The 23,910-nt window shown below is 46.9% G+C and overlaps 1 protein-coding gene and 1 non-coding gene across 2 annotated transcripts in view; both read left to right on the forward strand.

Annotated features, from left to right (window-relative positions):
• USP10 (ubiquitin specific peptidase 10) overlaps positions 1 to 23,148 on the forward strand; it is a 63,155-nt gene extending 40,007 nt beyond the window's left edge. The window contains exons 5-14 of the mRNA NM_001098924.1: positions 9,198 to 9,289; positions 9,789 to 9,898; positions 10,393 to 10,448; positions 10,682 to 10,785; positions 13,148 to 13,247; positions 14,025 to 14,202; positions 16,510 to 16,675; positions 18,042 to 18,186; positions 19,416 to 19,481; positions 22,141 to 23,148. Coding sequence (NP_001092394.1) covers positions 9,198 to 9,289; positions 9,789 to 9,898; positions 10,393 to 10,448; positions 10,682 to 10,785; positions 13,148 to 13,247; positions 14,025 to 14,202; positions 16,510 to 16,675; positions 18,042 to 18,186; positions 19,416 to 19,481; positions 22,141 to 22,328 — 1,205 coding nt within the window. The 3' untranslated portion in view covers positions 22,329 to 23,148. The remainder of the gene's footprint in view (positions 1 to 9,197; positions 9,290 to 9,788; positions 9,899 to 10,392; positions 10,449 to 10,681; positions 10,786 to 13,147; positions 13,248 to 14,024; positions 14,203 to 16,509; positions 16,676 to 18,041; positions 18,187 to 19,415; positions 19,482 to 22,140) is intronic.
• On the forward strand, positions 2,249 to 2,320 carry TRNAH-GUG (transfer RNA histidin (anticodon GUG)). Its single transcript has one exon. It is a non-coding gene; the product is annotated as a tRNA-His (tRNA).
• Positions 23,149 to 23,910: the final 762 nt, after the last annotated feature.

Consider the following 23,910-nt stretch of genomic DNA (forward strand, 5'->3'; position numbering starts at 1 on the left):
CTGTAAAGCCTCATGGCTTATGTTTCTAAAGTTAAGGTGGGAAGTCAGAAGCAGGAACGTGTGTGTTTTTACACGTGCCTAAGAAACTGGGGCTGTTCTTCAGGATTCATTATCCAAGGAGTTTACCAGTAGCCAGTACTTCAGGTTCTTACCCCATTGGCCCAGTTAAAATGAACTGTCTTTTTTTTTTAAGTGTATTGGTCGCATGGGTATTAGTTGCTGCCTGAGACTTTTCTAGTTGCGGCGAGCAGGGGCTGCTCCCTAAATGTGGTGACTCTGCTGCTTATTTTGGTGGCTTCTCGTTGTGGAGCACAGGTTCTGTAGTGAGGGCCTGGTGGCTCAGACGGTGAAGCATGTGCCTGCAGTGAGGGAGAGCCAGGTTCGATCCCTGGTTTGCGGCGATCCCCTGGAGAAGGAAATGGCAACCTGCTCCAGTACTCTTGCCTGGAAAATTCCATGGATGAGGAGCCTGGTAGGCTACAGTCCCTGGGCTCACACAGTTGGACACGACTGAGCGACTTCACTTCTTTCCTTCCTTCCTTTCTTTTAGTAGTTGTGATGTATGAACTTAGCTGCCTCGAGGCTTGTGGAACCTTCCTGGATCGGGTATCAAACCCGTGTCCCCTGCGTTGGCAGGCAGATTCTTAACCACTAGATCACCAGGGAAGTTCTGAATTGTCTTTGTTTAGGCTTTAATGTTTGCTGGTTTAACATTTTGGCATACCTGACAGCATTTGGCACCAAACGATGAGGGTGAAAGCAGTAACGAGATGCAAAGTGTGTGCTCTCTTACGAATGGCCAGGATTGCAGCAAAGACAAAGCGCATCCTTCTGCTGAGAGTAAGATGACACCAAGCAATACTAGAACAAGTTTTTAAATAAGCATTTTATTACTTATACAAAATACAATATTTTGAGTAATCTAGGTGTTGGATTTCTCTTTAAATGAGAAGTTAATTGATAGATGTACCAGCATTTTGGACTTTTAAAACGAATAACTTTTAGGTTATTTGGGTGAATTTTTTACTGTAACTTTTTAAAACGTGTTCATTGCAAGGGAAAGCTGTAAGAGTCAGGGGAGAATAGTAACAGCCTTTGTGTAGATCATTAAACGTCATTCTTAACTTGTAGTGGGAGATGCATGGTCTGGTGCTTTTAAAAGCGGACATGCTGTTTAAACTCAGAGTGAAAGTGAAAGTCGCTCAGTCGTGTCCGACTCTTTGTGACCCCATGGACTATATATATAGTCCATGGAATTCTCCAGGCCAGAATACTGGAGTGGGTAGTCGTTCCCTTCTCCAGGGGATCTTCCCAACCCCTGGATTGAACCCAGGTCTCCCACACTGCAGGCGGATTCTTTACCAGCTAAGCCACAAGGGAAGCCCTTAAAGTGAGAAGGCATTGTCATGTTTGTATTCCTAAAATTGCTTCACAAAGGGTGGTGGTGGTTTAGTTACTAAGTTGTGTCTGACTCTTTTGTGACCCCATGGACCGTAGCCCGCTAGGCTCTTCTGTCTATGGGATTTCCCAGACAAGAATACTGAAATTGATTGCTATTTCCTTCTCCAGCGGACCTTCCCAGCCCAGGGATCGAATGAGGGAGTCCTGCATTGTAGGTGGTCTCCTGCATTGCAGGCAGATGCTTTATTTTTCAGCCACTGGGAAGCCCACTTCACAAGGAAAACCTCCATTCCTGGGAAATTCCCTCAATCTATTTAAAAGAAGAAAGAAAATATTCATTTTAAATGTTTTAAAGCGTTGTAGTCAAATAACTTTATTTTTTTTTTATTTTTTATTTTTTGTCAAATAACTTTAAATGTGGTTTGATACATAGTTTGCTGTGTATGTTAAAATCTAGTTGACTTGCTAAAATCTGACGGTAAACTGCTCTCTAGAACACTGTGAGGAAATTCCCTGGCGGTCTGGTGGCTAGCACTTTCACTGGGCCAGGGCCTAGTTTCAAGTCCTGGTTGGAAAACTTAAGATCCTGCAAGTGATGCGGCTCCTCCAAAAGAGAAATGGAACAGAGCGACACTGGGGGCTCTAAGTTATTTGTATTGGTGCAGAGCATTGCTACAGTCTAATCACTTTTGAATCGATGGTCCCCCATTACCTCCCCCCAAGATTTATGTTTTTAACCGTTTTTGATTAAGTCAGTTATAAAAATGTTTTCATTATCTGAGCAAAAGTGTGGTTCCTTTCAAAACGTTTCATTCTTTTGAGCCTGATTATTGAACCTTAGAGGGCTTCCCTGGTGGCTCAGATGGTAAAGCGACTGCCTGTGATGCAGGAGACCCGGGTTCAATCCCTGGGTCGGGAAGATCCTCTGGAGAAGGAAATGGCAATCCACTCCAGTATTCTTGCCTGGAAAATCCCATGGGTGGAGCCTGGTAGGCTACAGTCCATGGGGTTGCAAAGAGTCGAATACGACCGAGGGACTTCACTTCTTCATTGAACCTTAGAAATACAGAATGTAGGTGCTGAAAGTTTTCAGTATTTCTTGAAAAATAATGCAGTGATAGTCACACTGAGTAACTGTTGGAATCACACTGAGCTTAGGTAAAGTATAGATTGTTTAGAATTTTTTCCCCCTTTGTCATATTCCCCTCCTGAGAGGTTTACCTTGTAAAAATGAAAAGGTATATTGAAGTGGTTGTAGGTCAGATCACTGCCACAGACGTAGCTTTAATGGTAGGCCCGCTTATTTTATTTTCTTTTTTTTTTCCTTTAAGCAGCATTTAACTGTGTGAAATTCTAGCTCCATTAAAAGATCTGTTGATGTTGGCTGTCATAGAATTTGACTTGCATTAACGTCTCAGTGGTTCTGCTGAGAGAGTAATTTTTATGTGTATCATTTTATTTATTAAATTTGGGAAAGAAACAGGAGGGAACGGCAGTTTGAATAAGTTTATTCTCTTTTGAGTTCTTAGAAGGATATCAGTATCCACAGGCCAATTTTTGACCCCAGGGTCATTTATTTTGGGTGTCCGCATTTCTGGATCATCTGTCTGCCCTGTCATTATGTCTGTGCTTAATGAGTGCCAGGTAGTTTTGTATAACCACAAATGAAATGGAACTCAGATCAACTGTAAACAGAAAATAATAGTCATACACAGCATTTTGGAGTGAAATATAGCCAGATTTCAGTTACTCACAGTCTGTTTATCCATTACTGCATTGCATTCTGCTTTTACATTCTTTGGTGGCAAGGCCATCTTCATGGTGTCATTTGTCAACATTTTGTTCCTTTTGCCGTTTTTCTTAAGTGTAAACTCTGATTTAAGCAGGAAACGGAAGGGAAAAGCACTTCCCCAACCTGGTGGGAAGCATGGACCTGCACAGGAGGCCTGTAGAGGCTTGGAGAGGCTTCCGTGTTTCAGGAAGTGGTTTATGTCAGTCTGATAGGGAGTATATGCCATTTTTCAGTAGGAATAACTGAGTCAGGAGATGAGCAAAAGGAACCTGAAAATCTTAATTCTTATAGCTTGTATTGAAACTAAGTGCAAAACCTGAGGCACACACCCATGTTGAGAGTAAGTGTGACAGAAAAAAGCAGAGGGGACAGCCTCAGCTGGTGCTCCCTCCAGAGCCTGGAATGGAGCATACCCTGCTGAGTGATGAATGTTAAAATCTTCCAGGGCTTTTACTGGGGGTCACTTGTACTCTCCCAAACCTGAATTATATCAAATGCTTTCAGGTCACACACAGAGTTATTTTGTTCTTTATGTTTTGCTTTCAAAACTATGCACCAGTGTATTCTGTTTTAAAGGTGTGTAAATAATGGTGGCAAGGAGCGAGACCAGGCCAAATGCCCAAATAGGAGCAAGAATTCTAGTCTCAGAGAACTATGTAAAGTGAGGTCTTAGACCGCTGAAAAACATTCTGTTCTGCGGGGTATTGAGGCTCTAGTCATGCCATTTATTATGAATTTTGGTAAAACACACTTAATAGATGATTTTACACTGTTTTGGACCTAAAAAACTGTCGCTGGAGAGAGCAATAAAATCACTACAAATTGGATCTGGTCAGAAAAATGAATTCCTGGATCTGTATTTATTTTAAGCAATATACCCCAATTGAGCTTTGCTTTGGTGGTTTATAAATCATATCTATATTTCTCCTGTCCTTGGGAAATACTTTCTCCCATGTTTTTCATTCTCTTCACATTCTCCCAAGTAGTCCAGGCAGTGACCATGCAGCAGGCCCTGAGTGGAGGAGGTCCACCACCTGTGTGCAGACTCACGTGGGTTGAGAGTTCAGTTCACGTCTGACTTGACAGGTGTATGTCCTTGCAGGTATTTCTGTTCTGTATCCTTTATAGACCTCCCTAAATGGGACTCCCTTTCCCACCATGAGAAAATGTAAGTTGATTTGTCGCCAGTGGGTAGTGGCACATTCTGATCACTTCACTGTCCTCCACCTAATTAGATAACCAGGATAGTGTGTGTTCTTCCACAGTGATGTAATGAGGAAGAAAACACTTGGAGAATGTTTTAAACAGTTAGGAAGATGACAGAAAGGCAGGTCAACAGCAGCAGAATGTCAACGACAAGCCAACTGTTGAGCCTTCAGAATCAGTGAAAGTTCTGTGCCTTGCATTTTCATGGATTTTAAATGGTAATATGACCTTTAGGTGCTGACTTTAGGAAAACAAAATTTGATGCATAAAATATGTAAGAATACTCATGGCTTGTGAACTTATACATTTGACAGTGTTAGTATTACCATTTGAGTTTATAAATCATTTCACTTGAGTGATTTGTGGTAAGGTATGTGGTTTACTATATATGTCTTGAATTGTAAGAAAGGCTCTTAACCATTCAGTGTTTTTGCCTGTCAGCAGATTTCATAAAGTTGAACTTTAATTCAGGCATTTAATGTTTGAGCTATTACAGAGGTGGAAATAACGGTTTCAGTTTTGTATCTTCTGTGTGGTATGGAGTCAGTGCTGGCATTTTATGCCATTCCTGTAACACCATTCCTCCGCAGACCTGCCAACTCCTGTGGAAAAGATGGCTTGAAGAGAGCACCCTCCTAAAGTTACTGTCTAAACAGATCCAAGTAGTAAATTATACCAACAACAATGGATTGAAGAGAAGGCTTTTCAGGGGGAAACTTGTTACTATAGTCAACTTCTGATAATTTGCCCTGAAAGAAGGTAAAATAGATCACCAACGGTGATGACTTGGGACCATAAGTCAGATTTAAAGTTTCAACCCCAGGAAATACCCTGCTCTCTCTCTCTGGCTGCCCTTCCTTGTTTTGATTTTTTTGACCTCCATAATTACAGTGCTTATTGGACTTTAGCAAAATAGTAAACAGAAACAGTGATGTTCTTATAAAAGGAACTTAATTAAATAGTGGTTATACCAAAAAATTGAAAGCGATATTCATACTGGCTTGTCTGTAAATCGTGAATATTGACTTCTGGATTAGAGCAGTAACGTTCATTCATTTTAGGAGGATTCACTAAACAGGACCGGGACTGTTAGGATTAGCCTTGTCTTTGCGCCTGTGCTGTTTGGGCCGAGGAGAGGAGCAGCACGCGGCGGGCTCTGTCGGGTGTTAGCCTCTGGATCAGTGTGTGGCCATTGAAGTTGTTCCGGGGGAGAAACGCTCAATGCACAGTGTGTTATAAAACTGAACATTAAGAGGAAAATCTTAGACAGTAAGATATTTAATCTTAATTTTTTCTACAACCTTTCTTTCCTTTCAAAATGTGACTTTGTTAATGCACACACTCACAAAATAGTCAAAACTTAACTTTAAGGAATCGAAGTAAACATTTCCATTTGAAGAACTGAAAAGTGTTGGTCCTCCCAGACTTCATCCTTTAGTCCCCTTCCTTCTCTCTCACTTGTTTGAGCTCTTTATTTTCTGAGCAGGATTAGGACCCTCTATGAGGAGCTGACCGAGTGAGACATCATCCAGACCCTCCCCATTTCCCTGCAGGGGCCGTGCTGTCTGCCCCAGGTTACAGGGTAAATGAAGTGGTGGAATCGGGGGGCAGACCCTTGTTTCTGCTTGTCTTCCTGGATTCTTGCCCTTAGTCCACTTCTCTGTTGGAATTCCCACTCCTGCAGAGTTTCAAGGCTTCCCAGGTAGCTCAATGGTAAAGAATCTACCTGCAGTTGCAGGAGCCACAGGAGACATGGGTTTGATCCCTGGATTGGGAAGATTCCCTGGAGGAGGAAACGGCAACCCACTCCACCATTTTTACCTGGAAAACGGTCAGAAGAGTCTGGTGGGCTACAGTCCAGGGGGTCACAAAGAGTCAGGCGTGACTGAGTGACTAACACTTTTCACTTCAACTCCACAGGTCGTTCCACACAAACTTGTGTGGAGTCATTTGCCATAATCCATAGCTATTAGTCTCCAGCTTACTTCATCCCATGTGGCTGGTGAACACTGTGTGCTATCCATGGTCCAGGTCAGCGAGTCACGATCGGCCTTGCCTTGAGGACTCGCCAAGGAACAGGATAGGAGAGGAACAGCTGGAGGCTCTTAGCAGAGAGAGCAGCAGGGGGAAGGAGGCGAGGAGACCTGATGGAGCCAATATGTGTCTGCTTGGAAGTTCTGTTAGTCAAGTAGTTGCGTCTGCCTGCGACCCCTTAGTTCTATTAACCTGCAGTTACTGAACAAACCACTAGGTGGTGCTAAGAGACTTAGCATTGGGGAAGAAAGAGTGAACCTTTTTTTTTTTCTTTTCTTTTTTTTAACCTGCCTGCTCCTTAAAGTAAGCAACCCTGGGATTGGTTCAGGGGAAGGGTTGATGTAGAACTAAAGGTTCTGTCCAATCAGCACATGCCATTGTCCAGACAAATGTTGGAAAGGAATCAGCTAGTAGTCAATTTTAAATTGGCTGTGTTCACAGATTCCATAGGGCTGGGATGTTTCCACCTGCAGGTGTTCAGATTATTCTGGGCATGTAGCTCAGTGAGAAACATGAGAGGAGAGGCGTTTTCCAGCCTAGAGCAGTTAGTTCCTGACACTTTTTGCACCTGCTTCCCCTTTGAGAGTGGACTTGGCCTTGTCATAAATGATTATTTTTTAACCTGACAAAATACACATCCAAAGCACTTTTGACCATCTGTAAATGTATTTTTGAGGCCTGTAAAACAGTTGTGTGGAAGAGAAGTTTCAGATAAGGTCTTGCATTTATGTCCCCAGTCATTTGCTTTCTGTTTCCTTCAGTGTCTGTATGGAATGGGAATTGATGCTGTCAGGCCTGTCCCCCTCATAGCCCACCCCCACCTTGGGACACTTTGCTTCCAGCATCATCAGGGAAGTTGATACTGCTCTTTCATGTCCCCTCCCCACCGCTCCCGTAAAAGTCTGCCCTTCCCCTCCCTCCTGCCATCCCGGGATCTCCTGAGCCCCTGCTGTCCCTGTGTGTGTTTCCTCTCGGTGGAGGGCACCACACTCCACTGGAGGGATTTCTTCTGGTGCCAATTGCTGTCACACGCCTCTTGTCTCCCTCCTCAGCCAGGCTTCCTGCCCCCAGTGCCCTCCACTCTCGCTTTCCCCTCCTGAGGCCCTCCAACTTCCGTCTGCCTCCACTGCGAGTCCAGCTGCCCTGTCTTCCTCGATCACCGTGACGGTTTCTCCTCAGCCTGTCACTTGGGATGGGGGTGGTCCAGGGGCTCCATTCCCCACCCATTGCTCTCAGGATGTACAGCCCTGAGCTGCAGGGTCCCGTGTGTGAGTGAGTGGAGATGTGTCACTGGCTGGTCTGTGAGGGTCAGTGTACTGTTCAGTGGTGTCGTCCGGGCACCCTTATTCGAGCCTCTGAAACTCTCAAACTGAGCCCCTCATCTCGTCATGGTCCCCCAGAGCCAGCAAAGAACCTGCTTGTCTCCGCGCACATCTCTGGGTGCAAGGCAGCCCGCTTAACTAGAGACATTTTCAAATTTCTGGTGCTGTTTGCTGTCGCACGCCCCGGCCACCCCTGGTTTCTCCAGTCTGTGGATCGGGTGGCACGTCCCCTCCCCTGCCCACCCTCACCCCGCCGCAGAGCCCGTACTGTGTCGTCCCTCCCCGCCTGGTCTGCAGGCTCTGACATGGCAGGGCCACCCCTCGGTTGTCTCTGGGCCTGCAGGTCCTGGTGCCCAGGCAAGGCTTAACCAGCAGCAGCATGGCATTTATCAGAGGTCCTTGTGTTCAGAAGTTGGTTTTGAGTTTTATGACTGTGCCCCATATGGAGAGCAGGGGTGAGGGGAGAGGACCTTGGCAAACTTAGTCTTAACTGAACAGATTCCATGGCCTCTCTTCTGAGTTGGTCATGTTTCACTTTTTAATAAATGGGAAAATTATTCTCTATGCTTCCTCAATTAGAGGACAGAGGGCATTTTATCCTCACAGGAGAGAGGGAGGAAGTGGGTGTGTTTGACATTAGAACCTTGCGAATTAATTTCTTCTTTTAATGCTTAAGTCTGGGACCTGCCAGTACAGCTGTGTGTTTAGAAAAGAAGGGCTTCTTTTGTTTTGAGTGTTGCCTTGGGGTGGGTGCTGATATCAAATTCGTGCTCCCTTGTTACTGTTACAAGTCACTGGAGGCAGTGTGGCTGCAGGTTATGAATTTTGGGTACTGACTGCACCTCCTGGCTCCTGTGAGGTCACAGCCAGGCGGGTTAATCTGGAGCCTCGGTTTCCTTTTGTTGAAAGGGGATGGTAGTGCTACCCTGGGATCTCTGAGGATTAAGCACAGTGAGTTAACACTGTGAGCTGGAACGCACTTCCCGAGAATAACTGTGGCTGTCACTGTTAAAGGATTTGTAATGGGACATGGGGGACCTTGTTATAAAGCATCTCTATTAAAAGCATAAAACATTCTTTTATTGCTATTTTAAGACTGGGGAAAAGTGATGTCAAAGATGAGTCTGAGGATAACAAAGCTTGCTCCAAGTCTCTTCCCTAATACTGTTAATACTGTTTTTTAAGCCTTTTCTGTTTCTTATTAAAACAGTTCTTGTGCTTCCTAGTTGATAAATGTCAGTGTTCAGGGAGGGGGGCCAAATACCTTTGAAAATTCTAATCATTCAATAATTACATGATGAAGAGCTGAACCAAGCTTTGATGGAGCCTGCCTTCCCTGTGGGTGTGACTGTGCTCTGGAGTAGGCAGTCAGCTCCCAGAGCAGAGCAGGTGAATTGCTCCTGAGACGCTGTTAACACTTTGACTGTGCTCCCATCTTTCAGAGTTACTGGAGAATGTCACCCTGATTCACAAACCGGTGTCATTGCAACCCCGCGGGCTGATCAACAAAGGAAACTGGTGCTACATCAATGCTGTATCCTCCTCAGATGCTGTCCCCAAGGCTGGTCTCTGCAGCATCCTCTTCCCAGGGCACGTTTGACTTAGTTCAGCTTCTGTGGGGCGTCCACCCCATGTTTTGAATCCAAAACTTTGGTTCCTTATTGCTTATTAACTGGGTTATTTCTGACCGCCCCCCCCCCCCCCCCAAAAAAGATGATGACTGTCAAAATCAAGCAAGTTTAGTTCTCTAAAATGGTCCTGAAAAAAAAAAGGGGGGGGTGTTCCTGAATAGTAGGGTAGAGTGACCACTTAAACTGGAAATGTGCTAATTGACTTAATCTAGGTTAAGATCTTGTTTATAAATTCCTTGGATATCACAAGGCAGTTATCTCGGGGATTATTTGGTTTGGTTCCTTTTGTGTTTACATATTTCAGTTGTTCAGTGTTCTTGGCTTATTTAGTTTTATATGCTCTTTCCACACTCTGGAGCACCAATTTAGTTTCCTTTACGCTTCCTCACTGCTGTTGTGTAGACACTGCAAGCCTTGGTGGCTTGCCCGCCGATGTATCACCTGATGAAGCTCATTCCTCTGTATTCGAAAGTGCAAAGGCCTTGTACGTCCACACCCATGATAGACAGCTTGTAAGTAAGCCGCTGAGAGCGGGTCAAGGAGTGGGCTCCCCACTCTAAGAATTAGATTCAGATAGCAAAGTTTTGGATTTCCTATAAACCAATCCTGTTCTTTTTTTTTTTTCTTAATTTACTGTTCATGATTTTGTATGGAAGTTAACCAGAAATGCAACTGTAGCATTGTTTTATCTGTGTTCTTTAGTGTCAGTTGAATAAATTTTAATGTTTAGTAATTTGTATCACTTAAAAAAGATTTAAGAACTCACTAGCCTTTGTAGCATTGGTTAACTAAAGTTTGCTATCTTCATACAAGCTAATACTCTACTTAGCCATCAGGTCTCTTTAGTGATAGTATGTCTTTTTTGAAAAACGTGCTGACTAAATTCATTCATGTCTTCTATTTTTGCTTTATATATCTAAACTGTCGTTATTTACACAATATAAATTATGACATTGATGTTGACGTTGAAAAAAAGTGTACTAAACATTTTCTCCCCCATGTTTAGTGTTCGGCTAATGAATGAGTTTACTAATATGCCAGTACCTCCAAAACCCAGACAAGGTGAGTGGAAACAAGGGCTTCTTATACCATTACCTATGGGGAACTATGAAGTCAGATGACTGAGACTGAGAAATTCAGTCTTGCTGGGAAAACAATGTCTTTTTACACGCAGGTTGGTACACCTAAGCTCTTCTTAAGTTTGGGTGGCAGTGGGGGGAATTTTGGTGATCATGCTTTTTGTCATTTCAAGACTTTGTTGGGTTGTGAAAATCTGTGTCCTGTTTCTGTTGCAGCTCTTGGGGATAAAATCGTGAGGGATATCCGCCCCGGAGCTGCCTTTGAACCCACGTATATTTATAGACTCCTGACAGTGATCAAGTCGAGCCTGTCTGAGAAGGTGGGAACTGACGTTCCATAGCGGGCGTGACGCTCGTGCCACACCAGTTGTGTGTTTGCTGCTTGCCCTCTGCTTTCAAGTGTGTGATGAAGCGGGGTTCCGTGGATCTGGGCTTGCTCTGGAGGCAGTTGCTAGGATGGGTTAGAATATGGAATGACAGTCATGGGGGTCAGACAACTCGTGTATCGTTTACTGTGACCACTACTGCTGTGTGTTCGTTCCGTAGATTAACTTACTTCCCCTTGTGAAGGTAGGTAGTGTGATAATTGTTTGCTTGTTACATTTGAGGAAAGTGAAGTCACTGTCCAGGGTCCCAGCTAGGAAGTGGTGGAGCCTGGCAGCCAAGCCAGCTCCTTGCCCTCTGAGGGACTGCCGTGCTGCTGCGGGGCCGGGGGCCCTGAGCCACGCCAGCATTTGGGAGGGCTGCCATCTTCCTCATGCTCCTGCTGCAGCAGCTCCTGGGCCTGTGACTTTCTGACAACCTACAATTTTAATCATACACTGTACTGCTGAAGGCATGGGGCTCAAGGCCCTGGAGGTCTTGTTCAGGGCCCTGACATGTGGCCTTGAAAGGAAATCGGAGCACCCATAGCACAGTGAACTGGAGCATTTCTTTCCTCCCTGATAGAGTTTGTGATAAGTCAAGATGAGCAATGAAATGATGGTCAGGGAAATGCTTTAGGAAACAGTGCAGGAAATTCTGTTAAGACTGAGTGAAATAATATTGTTTGAAACCCTGTGGTTTGTAACAAGAGTAGATACTCCGGGCAGTCCAGCAGGATACTACCAGGGGTTCTTCTGTGCTCTCAGTGGAGCCTTGAATGTTAAGTTCGGAATTTAGGGATGTTTCTGTGTTGGAAATGTACACATGGAGTCAGTGTGCCCTCTGCTCTCAAGGAGCTCATCCTCCGGTAAGGGAGTTAGATCGATAATTTAAGAAAACAGGCAAGACAAGCTCTGAGGTAGATGCGTGTCCAGATGCTTTAAAAGCCATAGGATGCCAGGGGGGCAGAGGTAAAGCCGGGGGCTTCCCGTCGCTGAGCAGCGCTGCCATCCTGTGGCTGTTACATCACTGTTGGCTTGTTGGGGTCCCTGTGAGACCCCAACCTCAGGGTTGGTGCTTAGCTGGAAGATCTCACAGGACTCTGGAGCTGGTCCTTCAGTGGGTTCAGCAGAGCCTGAGGACTCAGGCAGTGTCTGCAGGAACTCCTGAGATTCCCGTTCGGGTGTAGCCACACAGTCCTCACTCAGGTCCTCCCACGCCACACTGGGACAGCGTGTGGGGTGTGGTCCGCCCTGGACGCCCCTTGGAGTCTCAGTGTTCAGGGATTGTGTTAGGGGCCAGTCACATAGGCACTGGCTGCCTTGCACAGACCGAAATTCCAGGCTCCCAGAAGGAAAGCCAGCACTCAGGAGAAACCACGCTGTGCACGATTTGGGCACGTTCCCTTCCTAGTTCCTGGAATGGTGGGAGCCCTCCTGAAACCCAAGTTCCCAGATGCCAGCTGAGGCCCAGCCCAGCGAGCAGCCCTTTCCCAGCACTGTTAGCTCTTCTCTGTGTCTTGGGCTGTGCCAGCCTCTGCCGTTTCCCACAGACACACACCAGAAGCCCCCGTCCACAGCTCCAGTTACATGAGAGTAAGCAGATCTGCTCAGAGACCACAAGCAGAAGAGCTTGCAGATCCCTGAAACACGCACATGGTTATGCTCCAAAGAGTGAAGTGTGAAGCGATCATGATAAATAACATAATCAGATGAAACCATGTGAGATGATACCTCATCTCATGTCTCTGTATGACGGTCTTGTGTGATTCATCTACCACTGATATACTGATGTGTGAAACAGGCAGCTGAGTCTTTAAATGAGTAGTTTTTCACATATAACATCTTTTCTACCTTGGTTGCCCATTGTCAAAAATGGAAGGAGACATACAGGGGCTGTTAATTTTACAGCTTATAGTTACAGTGTGCATGGTGACCCCTGGGGTTGTACAGTGGGGTGGCCTAGACATTGAGTTCATGTTTTTATTTCATTTTAATAAAAAAGAAACTTTTAAAATAACTTATCATGAAGGTAGTATCTATCTATTTTAGGAAATTTCAGAAATACAGAAAAGCAAAAATGAAAAAGACAAAACACCCTTTTTATTGCTTAGAGATAAATGTTTAATCTCCCTCCCTCTCCTCTTCTTTACCATCTTAATTGTCAAGAAAAAATCCATATGGTTTTGGGGAAACTCTTTATGTTAAATCTTATTGAACATTCAGGAGAAGGCTAGTTTGTATATGCAGATAATATACTCTGTGCAGGCCTTGGAGAGTAATCTGTTAAAATTAACATGATCCTATTTGACCTTCTCAGGGTCGACAAGAAGATGCCGAAGAGTACTTAGGCTTCATTCTAAATGGACTCCATGAGGAAATGCTGAACCTAAAGAAGCTTCTCTCACCAAATAATGATAGTAGGTTTCAGTGTGTTTACTACAGAAGTGTTTAGAACATTTTTTTAAGAATCTTTCTTAAACAGATGCTATATATAATCTTCATATAATAAGTTGCCTTCCCCACAACAGTCACCCACCCTTCAAGAATCACTTGTTTGCTCGTTAAGGAAGGTAACTAATTACTTTTACATTGCTTATTATGTACCACTGAGAATGTTGTATTTTGTATATTCAAGAATTTGTCCAGAACCTTTGCTTTTTCCCCTACAACTTGTAATTGAGAAAATGGTTAAACATGGAGAAAAGCTGAAAGAATAGTTTGGTGATCACCTGTATGACTGGTGGAGTCTGCAGTGGTTACCACACTGTCCTTACTAATCTGTGTCTATCCCCATTCCCCACCAGAGGAGTTTTTCCCCTGAAAGTGATTCAAAATCAAGTTACAGATGGTGGTTTAGTTCACTTCTGGTAAAGCACGCATCCCCTGAGGTAGGGGTGACTTTCCTGGTACCCTGAGTCCCCTCGCAAGTGAAGGAGCCTGACTGCGATAACGCGGCAGAGTGTGCTTCCCCATCCACGTGCGGCCCCGGGTGTCCCCTGGTGTCATCCATCCCTGGCCAGACCAGCAGCACACGGGGGCATCACACCATTGCATTTGTCCCCAGTGTACCACCCTGAGTTCACTCTGACGCTGCAGTTGACAGATCTGTGTAGGTGGCTCATGTAAAACCTTCTTTTATTTTTGTTCTTTGTGTAAATGTGTATAGTAGCCTAAGCAGATGGTCTGCTTTTCAGAACTTACTATTTCCAATGGACCCAAAAGCCACTCAGTGAATGAAGATGAGCAGGAAGAACCAGGAGAAGGAAGTGAGGACGAATGGGAGCAAGTGGGTCCCCGAAACAAGACCTCAGTCACTCGCCAGGCGGACTTTGTTCAGACCCCCATCACTGGCATTTTTGGTGGACACATCAGGTTTTACGCTTTTCTTTTTCAAAAGTACTTATTTATTTGGCTGAGCTGGGTCTTATTTGTGGCATGTAGGAACTTCCATCTTTAGTAGCAGCATGTGGGATCTAGTCCCTGACCAAGGACCAAACCCAGGCTCCCCGCATTGGGAGTGTGGAGTTTTAGCCACTGGACCGCTGCAGAAATCCCGGTTTTATGCTTTTTCTGGAATAATTTAGCGTTTGCATTTTTTTAGGGTTTTGCCATTTTGCTGGAGGGGGTGGTGTAAGATTTGTCCTAAGAAACTTTGGACGGGATGCTTTGCCTCTGCACTGTGTGCCTGCTCTGTTCTTGGGCCTCCTGACACCTTGCTGGCCCCACAGGACCCATGGTGGCACTCCTGCGGAAGGCACTACCCCACCGGTCTGCCAGTGGCTCCTGGCCCCCAGCCCCCTCAACCCTGAACACACTTGACATTCCCTCTGTTAGCTGCTCACAGCCTGGAAGGAAGAGAAAGACAAGTTAATGGAAATACATGTTTTGTTAAGACATTCATGTATCTGATTGGAGGGGTTTTAGGCCCTGGAGCCAGCTGAGCTGGTAAGTTGAGGGAGAAGCTTTTTACATTGAGGAAGACGGGTGGCACCTCCTTGCCACAGCGCCCTCAGGCCAGCTGCCCTTTGCTCATTCACGAAGTCCTAGAAGGAAAGTTTTTGCTTATTCAGTTATGTTGGAGCTGTTCAGTACCACGTGATGTGGAGTTCAGTAGAACTTGCGCTGACTCCAAGGATCTCCTTGCTCCTCCAGAGTCCTCAGGGACCTCATTACAGTTCAGTCGTCTTCTGAAGGCCCTAGTTCGCCTTCAGGAGTGTGTGTGTGTTTTTTTTTTTTTTTTTTTAAAGTGAGGCTCTTAGCTTTCCGTTGTCCTAAATCAAGAAGTAATGCCCTTATCAAGGCATTGGGGAAGTTCGGTTCCTCTGCTAAAACAGCTTAGGTCGAGTGCCTTTTAGCAGGCTGATGAGAACCTCATCAGCTGACGATCAGGCCTCCCGGACTGGTCTCTCGACCTTGAACGTGTGGTTCCTGTGCCCTCACTGTGGACTGGACTCTGCAGGCCCCTTCCTATTTTGGAGTCTGTTGTGTCAGTCTCCAACTGAAAGGTTTTCTCCTAAAATCCACCCCCTTCTGGGAGCTTTTCAGTTTCCCAAGGAGACCAACACCTTTCTCCACCTTTCCCACCCTCTTGATAGAGTCCAGGCCTGTTACGCTTTGGGACCAAGGGAACAGCCGCTGCTCTCCGGGCTGCCTCCTCACGGGGGCCTGGAGGTGCTGCCGTGCTGTGTGTCGGGGAAGCAGCGAGAGAGAAGAAAACCGTGGCAGGAAGCTGCTGACTTGCCCTTCACAGCAGTTCCTCATGAAGTCTAACCACCGTCCACCCCTTAATTTCTGTGTAAACTAGGGAACTTGTGCTGCAGAGTCAGAGTTCCGTGTTGAGCTCCTTGCTGAGGCTCGATGAGACATGGGCCCAGCACACACTTTTACTCAAAAAAACTTAGACAAAGGAAAATGAAATGGAAAACCAGCTAAGGAAGCAAGGCTGAGCTGTGGCCGCCTCCCTGTCACACACATCTTGCTCTCCTTCCTTTGTGGAGTCATTTTCAGGGGCGAATGCTACCCAAGACATTCTGTGTACCTTGGAGTTCACTCTTATTAAAACAGCCTGCAGGGACTTGCCTGCTGGTGCAGTGGATAAGAATCCGCCTGCCAGTGCAGGGGACACCAGTTCAGTCCATAATCTGGGAAGATTCCACATGTCCCAGAGCAACTAAGCCCGAGCGGCACGCCTCTGAGCCTACGCTCTAGAGCCCGTGCTCAGCAAAGAAGAGTAGCCCCTGCTTGCTACAACTAGAGAAAGCCCGCGCAGAGCAGCAAAGACCCAGCACAGCCAAAAATAATAAAAATTTAAAAATCAATCAATCAATAAAACAGCCTGCGAGACTTTGAGAGGATACAAAAAGAGCCAGCGTTTTGACTGTGGCAAGATCGTCACCTTTGCTAACTGGTGCATTAAATAAAGTGGAGAAGGCCTTTGGAAGCCTTCCAAATTTCCACCTGGTGGATTGAGTTGCTAGAAATTCTTTCGAGGTGGTATTGAGCAGAGTTATATTAAAATTCAGCATAGTTTTGGCATTTCTGTCCTCTCCTGTCACCTGACAGAGATGCTGGAAAATCTTGCTTGTGGCACCATAATCTCGTTTGTTTTTCCTGTCCTGCTGCATAACCTTGGGGAGCGGGAAGGCGGGCTCTTAGGTGCGCTGTGCTCTCCACCCCCAGGTCTGTGGTTTACCAGCAGAGTTCAAAAGAGTCTGCCACCCTGCAGCCGTTCTTCACCCTGCAGCTGGACATCCAGTCCGACAAGATACGCACCGTGCAGGACGCGCTGGAGAGCCTGGTGGCCAGAGAGTCTGTCCAGGGTTACACCACCAAAACCAGACAAGAGGTGTGATCGCTGTCTGTCTGGGACATTTGTCCTGGGGCTCTCCGTGGGGCGATGGGGGGAGCACGGATCTGGAATGAGGAAAAGTGGGTTTCAGCTCTGCTCCTCAGATCAGTTGTTGAACATGTTTTGCACTGAAAGCTTCTACGTGTGAGAATGAAATGGCTGAAACATCATGGTCTCTGGTGCTGACTGTGGAACTGTGGTCAGGTTTTTATTCATTCACCATTCGTATAGTGTGTGAGACACTCGACTCTAGATGCTCCATGGGAATGTAGAGATGGCAGGGCCATTTCCACCCTTGGGATCTCTGTCTGAATGGAAGGACAGGCGAGAAGGCATCTGGAAACCAAAAAAAGCCGGGGCGGTGGCCACTAGGCTTGCTTCCCCAAAGCCTGACCCCCGTCATACACCTTCAGCCAGACAGGCGGGCACTTCTCCGGAGGTTTGCTGGGTGTTTTTTCTGTGCTGCTGTCTTTTGGATTGTGACTTGAACAAGTAATTTCTACCGAAACTATTCTCCATAGAAACATAGGAAGCATCAACACGTTTGAAATTACAGAGAACAGTACATAAAGAGGTTAAATTTGCTTCTGAAGATCCATTTTAATAAGAAGCAGCATTCAGTAGACTTTTGAAAGTGCTTAAGGGGCATTTCCGGAGAAGGCAATGGCAACCCACTCCAGTACTCTTGCCTGGAAAATCCCATGGACAGAGGAGCCTGGTAGGCTGCAGTCCATGGGGTCGCTAGGAGTCGGACACGACTGAGCGACTTCACTTTCACTTTTCACTTTCATGCATTGGAGAAGGAAATGGCAACCCACTCCAGTATTCTTGCCTGGAGAATCCCAGGGATGGGGGAGCCTGGTGGACTGCCATCTATAGGGTCGCACAGAGTCGGACATGACTGAAGCAACTTAGCAACAGCAAGGGGCATTTCAAATGGATAAAACTGGAACTGTTATAAAACCAGTGGTTAGACCAAACAGCTTTAAGGTCATTTAAAGCATCTAATGCAAGAAACACATTGGGCTCAGCTTTCTCTGTATTTTGAGAATTACTAAAAAATGAGTCAATACGTATGTAATTTAAGGTATTACTAAGTTAGCCTTTGGATTTTTATGCCAGTTTAATGCCCTAGGACAAAAGTTCTTAACTTGGCCTAGGGCCCCGAGCTGCGTCTGTAGGGTTGTCAGCATGTACTGAAGGAGGTCGGTGGCGCTCAGAAAGAGCCCACTGGATTCTCTAAAGATGTGTGCCTCAGGAAGGTGTGAGATGCGCCGCCCCGGAACGCTGAGTCCTGGTGTGGGCGGTGGCCCCAGGTCTGCCTCTCGAAGTGAGACGGCGTGTCTGCTGTGCTCTGTCTCAGGTGGAGATCAGTCGGAGAGTGACCCTGGAGAAGCTCCCTCCTGTGCTCGTGCTGCACCTCAAACGGTTTGTCTATGAGAAGACCGGTGGCTGTCAGAAGCTCATCAAAAATATCGAATATCCTGTGGACTTGGAAATTAGTAAAGGTAACAGCTGTGTAAGGCAAAAGTGTTAATGGCGACGCTCTGGTGATGCTGGAAACTAGCCAGCTTCTTGAAGCTTAAGCTTTTCCATCCCCTGTCAGGATTCAGAAGGGCTCGCTCCTGATTTTTTTTGTTTTACATTTCTTGACTCCTTAATAGAGTTTTAGGTTAAAATTCTCACAAAAATGGCTTTTTAAAGACGAAGTAAAAAAATGAATAAACCATATGAACATATTACTAGGTGAGAAAAATACTAAAATATATAAAAACTTTATGGATCAGTGGTAATAAATACTTCTCCTTACACCGAATATTAGTAACTGTGGGAGCAGCCTGCTTAATTGGGCTTTCTAGAGGATGGGGAACGTTGCCCTCTGGCACCAGTGGCCCTGCTCAGAGCTGCGGCCCAGCCCCAGGTCTCCGCCAGGTCACTGGGGCTCCAGCTTGGGCACTTGGTGGTCCAAGCACCCCATTGTCCTGCTAAGAGTGAGCTTGAAGGAAAACTTCCCTAGAAAACTTCAGAATTTAAGAGAGATGTTATGTGTGAAACTGCAGTTCCCTCAGGAGCATAACAAACTAGAGGTGATGCTCAGAGTGTCCAGGTGCCTGGAGACAGAGGACATGGGTGCAGTCCAGGGTGGGCTCCTGGAGGACCGGGCCTGCCGTCCTCCTCCCCTGCCTCCCCACACCACCCGGCCCTGCAACCTGCCGGGCAGCAGGACCTGCGGGCAGCGGGCCTCATGCTCCCTCTCGCTCCAGTGGGCTCTGCTCTCAGCCCTGTTCTCAGGAGTGGCCGTCTTCTGCCTGTAGGTGTGCTCCCAGTGCCAGTTCACAGGCTGCTTGAGGACCAGAGGGGAAGAAATGTCAACCGAAAATCATCTTACTGTTTGTTCGAGTTTTGTGATCTGGCGCACGTGGATAATGTTTCCCATCTTAGGCTTTCCAGGGCTGCTTTGTTTTTATCTTGCTTTTCCACTTTTTAGAATCTCTGTTTGTAAGGAGTTTCTAGCATGAACTTGAGGCTCACTGCCCATCCCCTGATGTGTGGGTTCTGGTGACGTGATTACTGCCTCTCTGCTCAGTTGTCTGCAGACGAAGGGCTGGAGTGCTGGCGGGTCTCCCTGGTCCACAGGGTGGTGACTTGAATGGAGGCCGCCATCTGCCCCCTTTTTCTGAGACCCTGGTATGTCAGCCCTTTTATAGATTGAAATTGTTGATATTTTGTTTTTCAGAACTGCTCTCTCCAGGGGTTAAAAATAAGAACTTTAAATGCCACAGAACCTATAGGCTGTTTGCAGGTAAGTAAACTTTGTACGACATGATACTTCCCTATTAAAGCGATGATTAAAAGGTTTTATACACAGGCACATATACACAGGCACAATTTTATATTGTTATAATACCGTTTAATGTAGAGAAAAATTGTTGGTATCCCTGTGGGCTTTATTAGTCTGTAAATCATTTGAAAATGTGTGTTTTACCTAAAATTTGGTGTGTTTGCAATTTGACAGAATGTCTTCCTGGCTCGCTCTAAAGCTCAATCCAGTGTACGGCCTCATTTCACATGATGTTTCTGTCTTGGAGCCAGAGGAGTGAGGTTGTCAGGCTGGGAACCCTCCCTACTGGGGATGGGGTGCCCATGGCCAATTGTGTTGGTTTTTTTGGCCATTTTTATTAGACTTTTCTAGCTTCTCTCCCACCCCCCTTTTGTGTTGCCTTCTGTGAGCCTGTTTGTAATGACTGTTATTTATTGGCCCTCACCAGTTCATTGACCTTTCCACCAAATACTTCTTATGTGGAACCCCATTTAGTCCTTAACAGTTTCCTGAGAGGAACGCAGTGCTGTCCCCATTTTGTAGAAGAACACACTGAAGCTGTGGAGGAGCACTCACTGCTCCGTGCCCTTTCGTGGCAGAGTAGAGCTTCGCACTCTTGCCCTGGGTCCGCCCCCAGTGCTCGGAATGTGGGTGTGGGCGGTGGGTGGTTCAGGGGCCCTGTGAGAACATGTTGGGCCCAGTCAGCCTTTTCTTCCCAGTGGGTCCTGCTCCCTCTGACTTGTTCTTCTCCCCAAGGTGGCTCATCACAGCCTGGCCCCAGCCTGCTGGGAGCTGGTGGGCACTGCCTTCCCCCGGCCTGCTGTGGGCTGGACGCTTGGCCTCTCTGTGGCCTGCCTGTGAGACCAGAGGCCCCCAGGGTGCAGCCTGGCCTCTGAGGTTTGTCACTGAGGTCCCAGGGCACGAACATGTTTCTCTAAGTCCCCCTGTAGCTCTCCCTTGGAGTCCTTGCAGAGTGGGTGATGTCACAGGCAGGATTCGGAGGTCGCGTCTCTTGGTCAAGGGGACCATGGTGAGAGCATGGACTCCACCTGCCTGCACCCCTGAGTCCCCATCGTGAGCCTTCTGACCTCAGAAGTAAGGTCACTGGATGGGTTGCAATTCTCTGTACAATGTGAGTAAAGAGGTACTTATTTAAAGATGGTTTTGACTGTGGGACAAAGAAAACGAGTTAGTACAGTGCATAAGCTTTTGAAAATCTCTGGTTCTCGGCTCTGCTTCTATGACAGTGAGCTTGCTGGGTATCCATGATACGTCACCACGTTAGCTATGGGGTTACTGTTTAAGAAGTCCGAATACAGGTAGAGGCTTCTCCTCTGAATATTTAGAATGAAGTGTCTCAAAGGAAATGCAAATCAGTTAAATCCACAGGTCCTTTCAGTCCCAGTGACCTGGTCACTGAAAAAAAAAAGGCCCATAACTCTTTCCCAAGTCAGGTAGGCCTTAGAGGTAAAGTGTGGCAACCTCTCCATTGGGAGCCTGCAGGACAGGATGAAGCCGCCTCCTGGTGTTGGTTCCTTGGCTGGTTTCCCACCTGATGGCCCTACAGTCTTGCTCTCCTCGTGTGACCAGTCACGTTCGTCACTGGTGGGCCAGTGCCCCGTGCCCTCTGAGCCCCAGCAGAGCCCAGCTCTGACCAGCCCAGGTCCCTGGCTCAGGGTGGGTTCGGGTCTCCTTATGAGGGGAGAGTGCACTGACATTCAGGTGTATTTATTGCTGAATTTCATGCCAGATTGTGCCTCTCTGCCTGAGAGACTGTCCTTCATGCCACTCACGGTAGCACATAGCTCCCCCTGGCCGCACTGCCGTCCCCTTCTCAGAATGTCACCAGAGGCTGCTTCCTTCACGCAGGCTGGGTCTGCTGCTGGGCAGGACATTCCTGGGCCCTCCTTTTCATGGAAGTGGGCAGTGCCTTTCCGAAGAAAAATAGCAGTGGCCAGTGTGCTGTGTCTGCCGGGTGGCTCCACAGGTGCCCACTCAGCCTAGCTAACTGCCCAGGCAACCCTCCTGGGGCAGTGCTGTCCTTGTCATGGGTGACAGTCCTCAGCAAATCTCAGATTCTTGGTTTTTTCACGTAATATAAGCCCATTTCTAAACCACCAAACAGTCCTAATCTGTCCTATGAAAAAATTAATCTTGTTGTAATGTACTTGGCATTCCTCCTAGTGGGTTAGGCTTTTCCACGTTTCCACGCTGTCCAGGATTCAGACACTCTGCTGAGAACAGTCTGGAGGTGGGGTTGGCTGGATCAGGGCCTGGGGTTTGGGTCTCAGTGTGCGGTCCCCCAGGGCACCGGGCTGACGGCTCTGCAGACCGTGTCTCCTGTGTGTCCTGCTGCCCAGGGGACCGTCCCCAGGCCCAAGTCTTCACAGGGCTCACAGATGGGACGACCCCATTATAAATTGGCATTCCTTTCATGGTTTGGGAGGTTTGAACATGTTATCACAGTATAGATGTGTGACTCTGTGTTGTAACTTGTTGAGGGTTTGAGTTTAGACGGCCTCGCTGTGTGTGTCATGTTTCTCTGTCCCACCTGGCTTGGTGTGGGGTTTCGTGAGACTGGGGGGTACCGTAGGCACTGCTGTGTGAAGCCGCTCTCACGGCGCCCGGCCCTCTTTTGCAGTGGTCTACCACCACGGCAGCAGCGCCACGGGCGGCCACTACACCACGGACGTCTTCCAGATCGGGCTCAACGGCTGGCTGCGCATCGACGACCAGACGGTCAAGGTGGTCAGCCAGCAGCAGGTGGTGAGGCCCGCCGCCGAGCGCACAGCCTACCTCCTGTACTACCGCCGCGTGGACCTGCTGTAGCCGCGCCCGCGCCGCGCGCAGACTCGGCACTCACCGCCTCCCCTCTTCTCTTTAGTGGCTCTTTAGAGAGAAGCTCTTTCTCCCTGTCGCAAAAATGGGCTAGAGTGAAAGGAGACGCCTTGGGTTTTGTGCACAACATAGCTTCTGTTGACTTCTGACTTCCAAATCAAAATCATCTGGTGAAAGACTGTCTCTTGATTCAAGAAAATACATGAGAAACACATTTCTGAAATAATGCTGATTCCTGAGTAAGAAGGGGAACTTGCGTTTGATTCCCGGTCTAATTGCATAGTAGAGTAAGTCCTGCACCAGCAACAACACTTGTAAATTTGTGAAAATGAATTTTATCTTTCCTTAAAAAGGATAAATTTTTTAATCCATCACACTTTCGCCCCTCACCCTTTAGTTTTTGATAAAGGATAAAAATGAGCCAGTTACCAGAGAAGAAATAGTTCTTCAAAAGATAAACACACACAAAAAAAGTTGCTGGTTCCTAACAGGAAAAATACATTTTAATAATTGTGCGATGAGAAGCTGCTTACGTACACATTGCAGATCAAATATCTGGAGTTACGATGCCAGTCACATAGAAGGGTGATTGTAACTTTATTGCCATTAAAAGATTTCAGAACGCATTCATGCTTCTGTGTACACATAATGAAAAAGGAGCAAAATAGCGAAGATTGGTATTTCCTTCCGTCTGCTGTCTAATTCTGCTGTCTGCTCTTCTACGATGCCGCGTCTCTAATTGTACACAGTTAGTGATAGCTAGGAGTATACAGTTGTCGCCCATCAATAAAAATCACAAAGTTGGTTTAAAGCTGCATGTGTGGTGTTTCTTTGACAGCGAGTGCCTTTTCCAGTAACTGGAGTTCAAGCAGGCAGGACTGCGCTGCCAGAATTAGAGTAAGCCCTTGGTGCAGCGTGCCGTGTTTGCGAATGCCGACCCAGCCCTCAGATGGTCGTTGTTCACTGTTCCCAGAGTTGCTAATGCTAGTGATTTGGATAGGTGGATTTTTTAAGATCTTCAAATAGCAGAAATGGGGGTTGGTGAGTGCTCTCCCCGTTGTGTTGTCCCCTGCGTTGCTCAGTTCACAGAGGTGGGGAGTGTGGGTCTTGCCCAAGCATCCCTGTCGTTGCCCGCCACCAAGCCTCCTGACTGCGCCATGGACACCACCTCTGGATGTGGAAAGGAAGCCTTTCGAGATGGAAGAGATGGAGAGACGTCATGCATGTCAGGCATTCCCTGGCCCACGGCGCCATGGTTCTGGAAGGCCCTGCACAGGCCCCTCACAGCAGTGAGCTGGGGTCCCCAGAGATGCGGATTACGTGGTCCAAGCTCTTCCTTTTAGCATCCACTGCTCATAGCCATGTGTCACTGTGAGCTTACTTTTAGAACTACAGTGCTGTTAGAGCACGGGGAGCCGTACCCAGTATTGTGTACAGGACAAGAGTGTGTACATGTATGTAACTGAGTCACCATGCTGTACACCGGAAATGCAACATTGTAAATCAGCTGTACTTCAATAAAATATATGCACATTAAAAAACTGTAGCACTAACGTTGTCCCCTGGGCCTGCT

The sequence above is a fragment of the Bos taurus genome, chromosome 18 (genome assembly GCF_002263795.3).
Source record: "Bos taurus isolate L1 Dominette 01449 registration number 42190680 breed Hereford chromosome 18, ARS-UCD2.0, whole genome shotgun sequence".
Lineage (NCBI taxonomy): Eukaryota > Metazoa > Chordata > Mammalia > Artiodactyla > Bovidae > Bos > Bos taurus.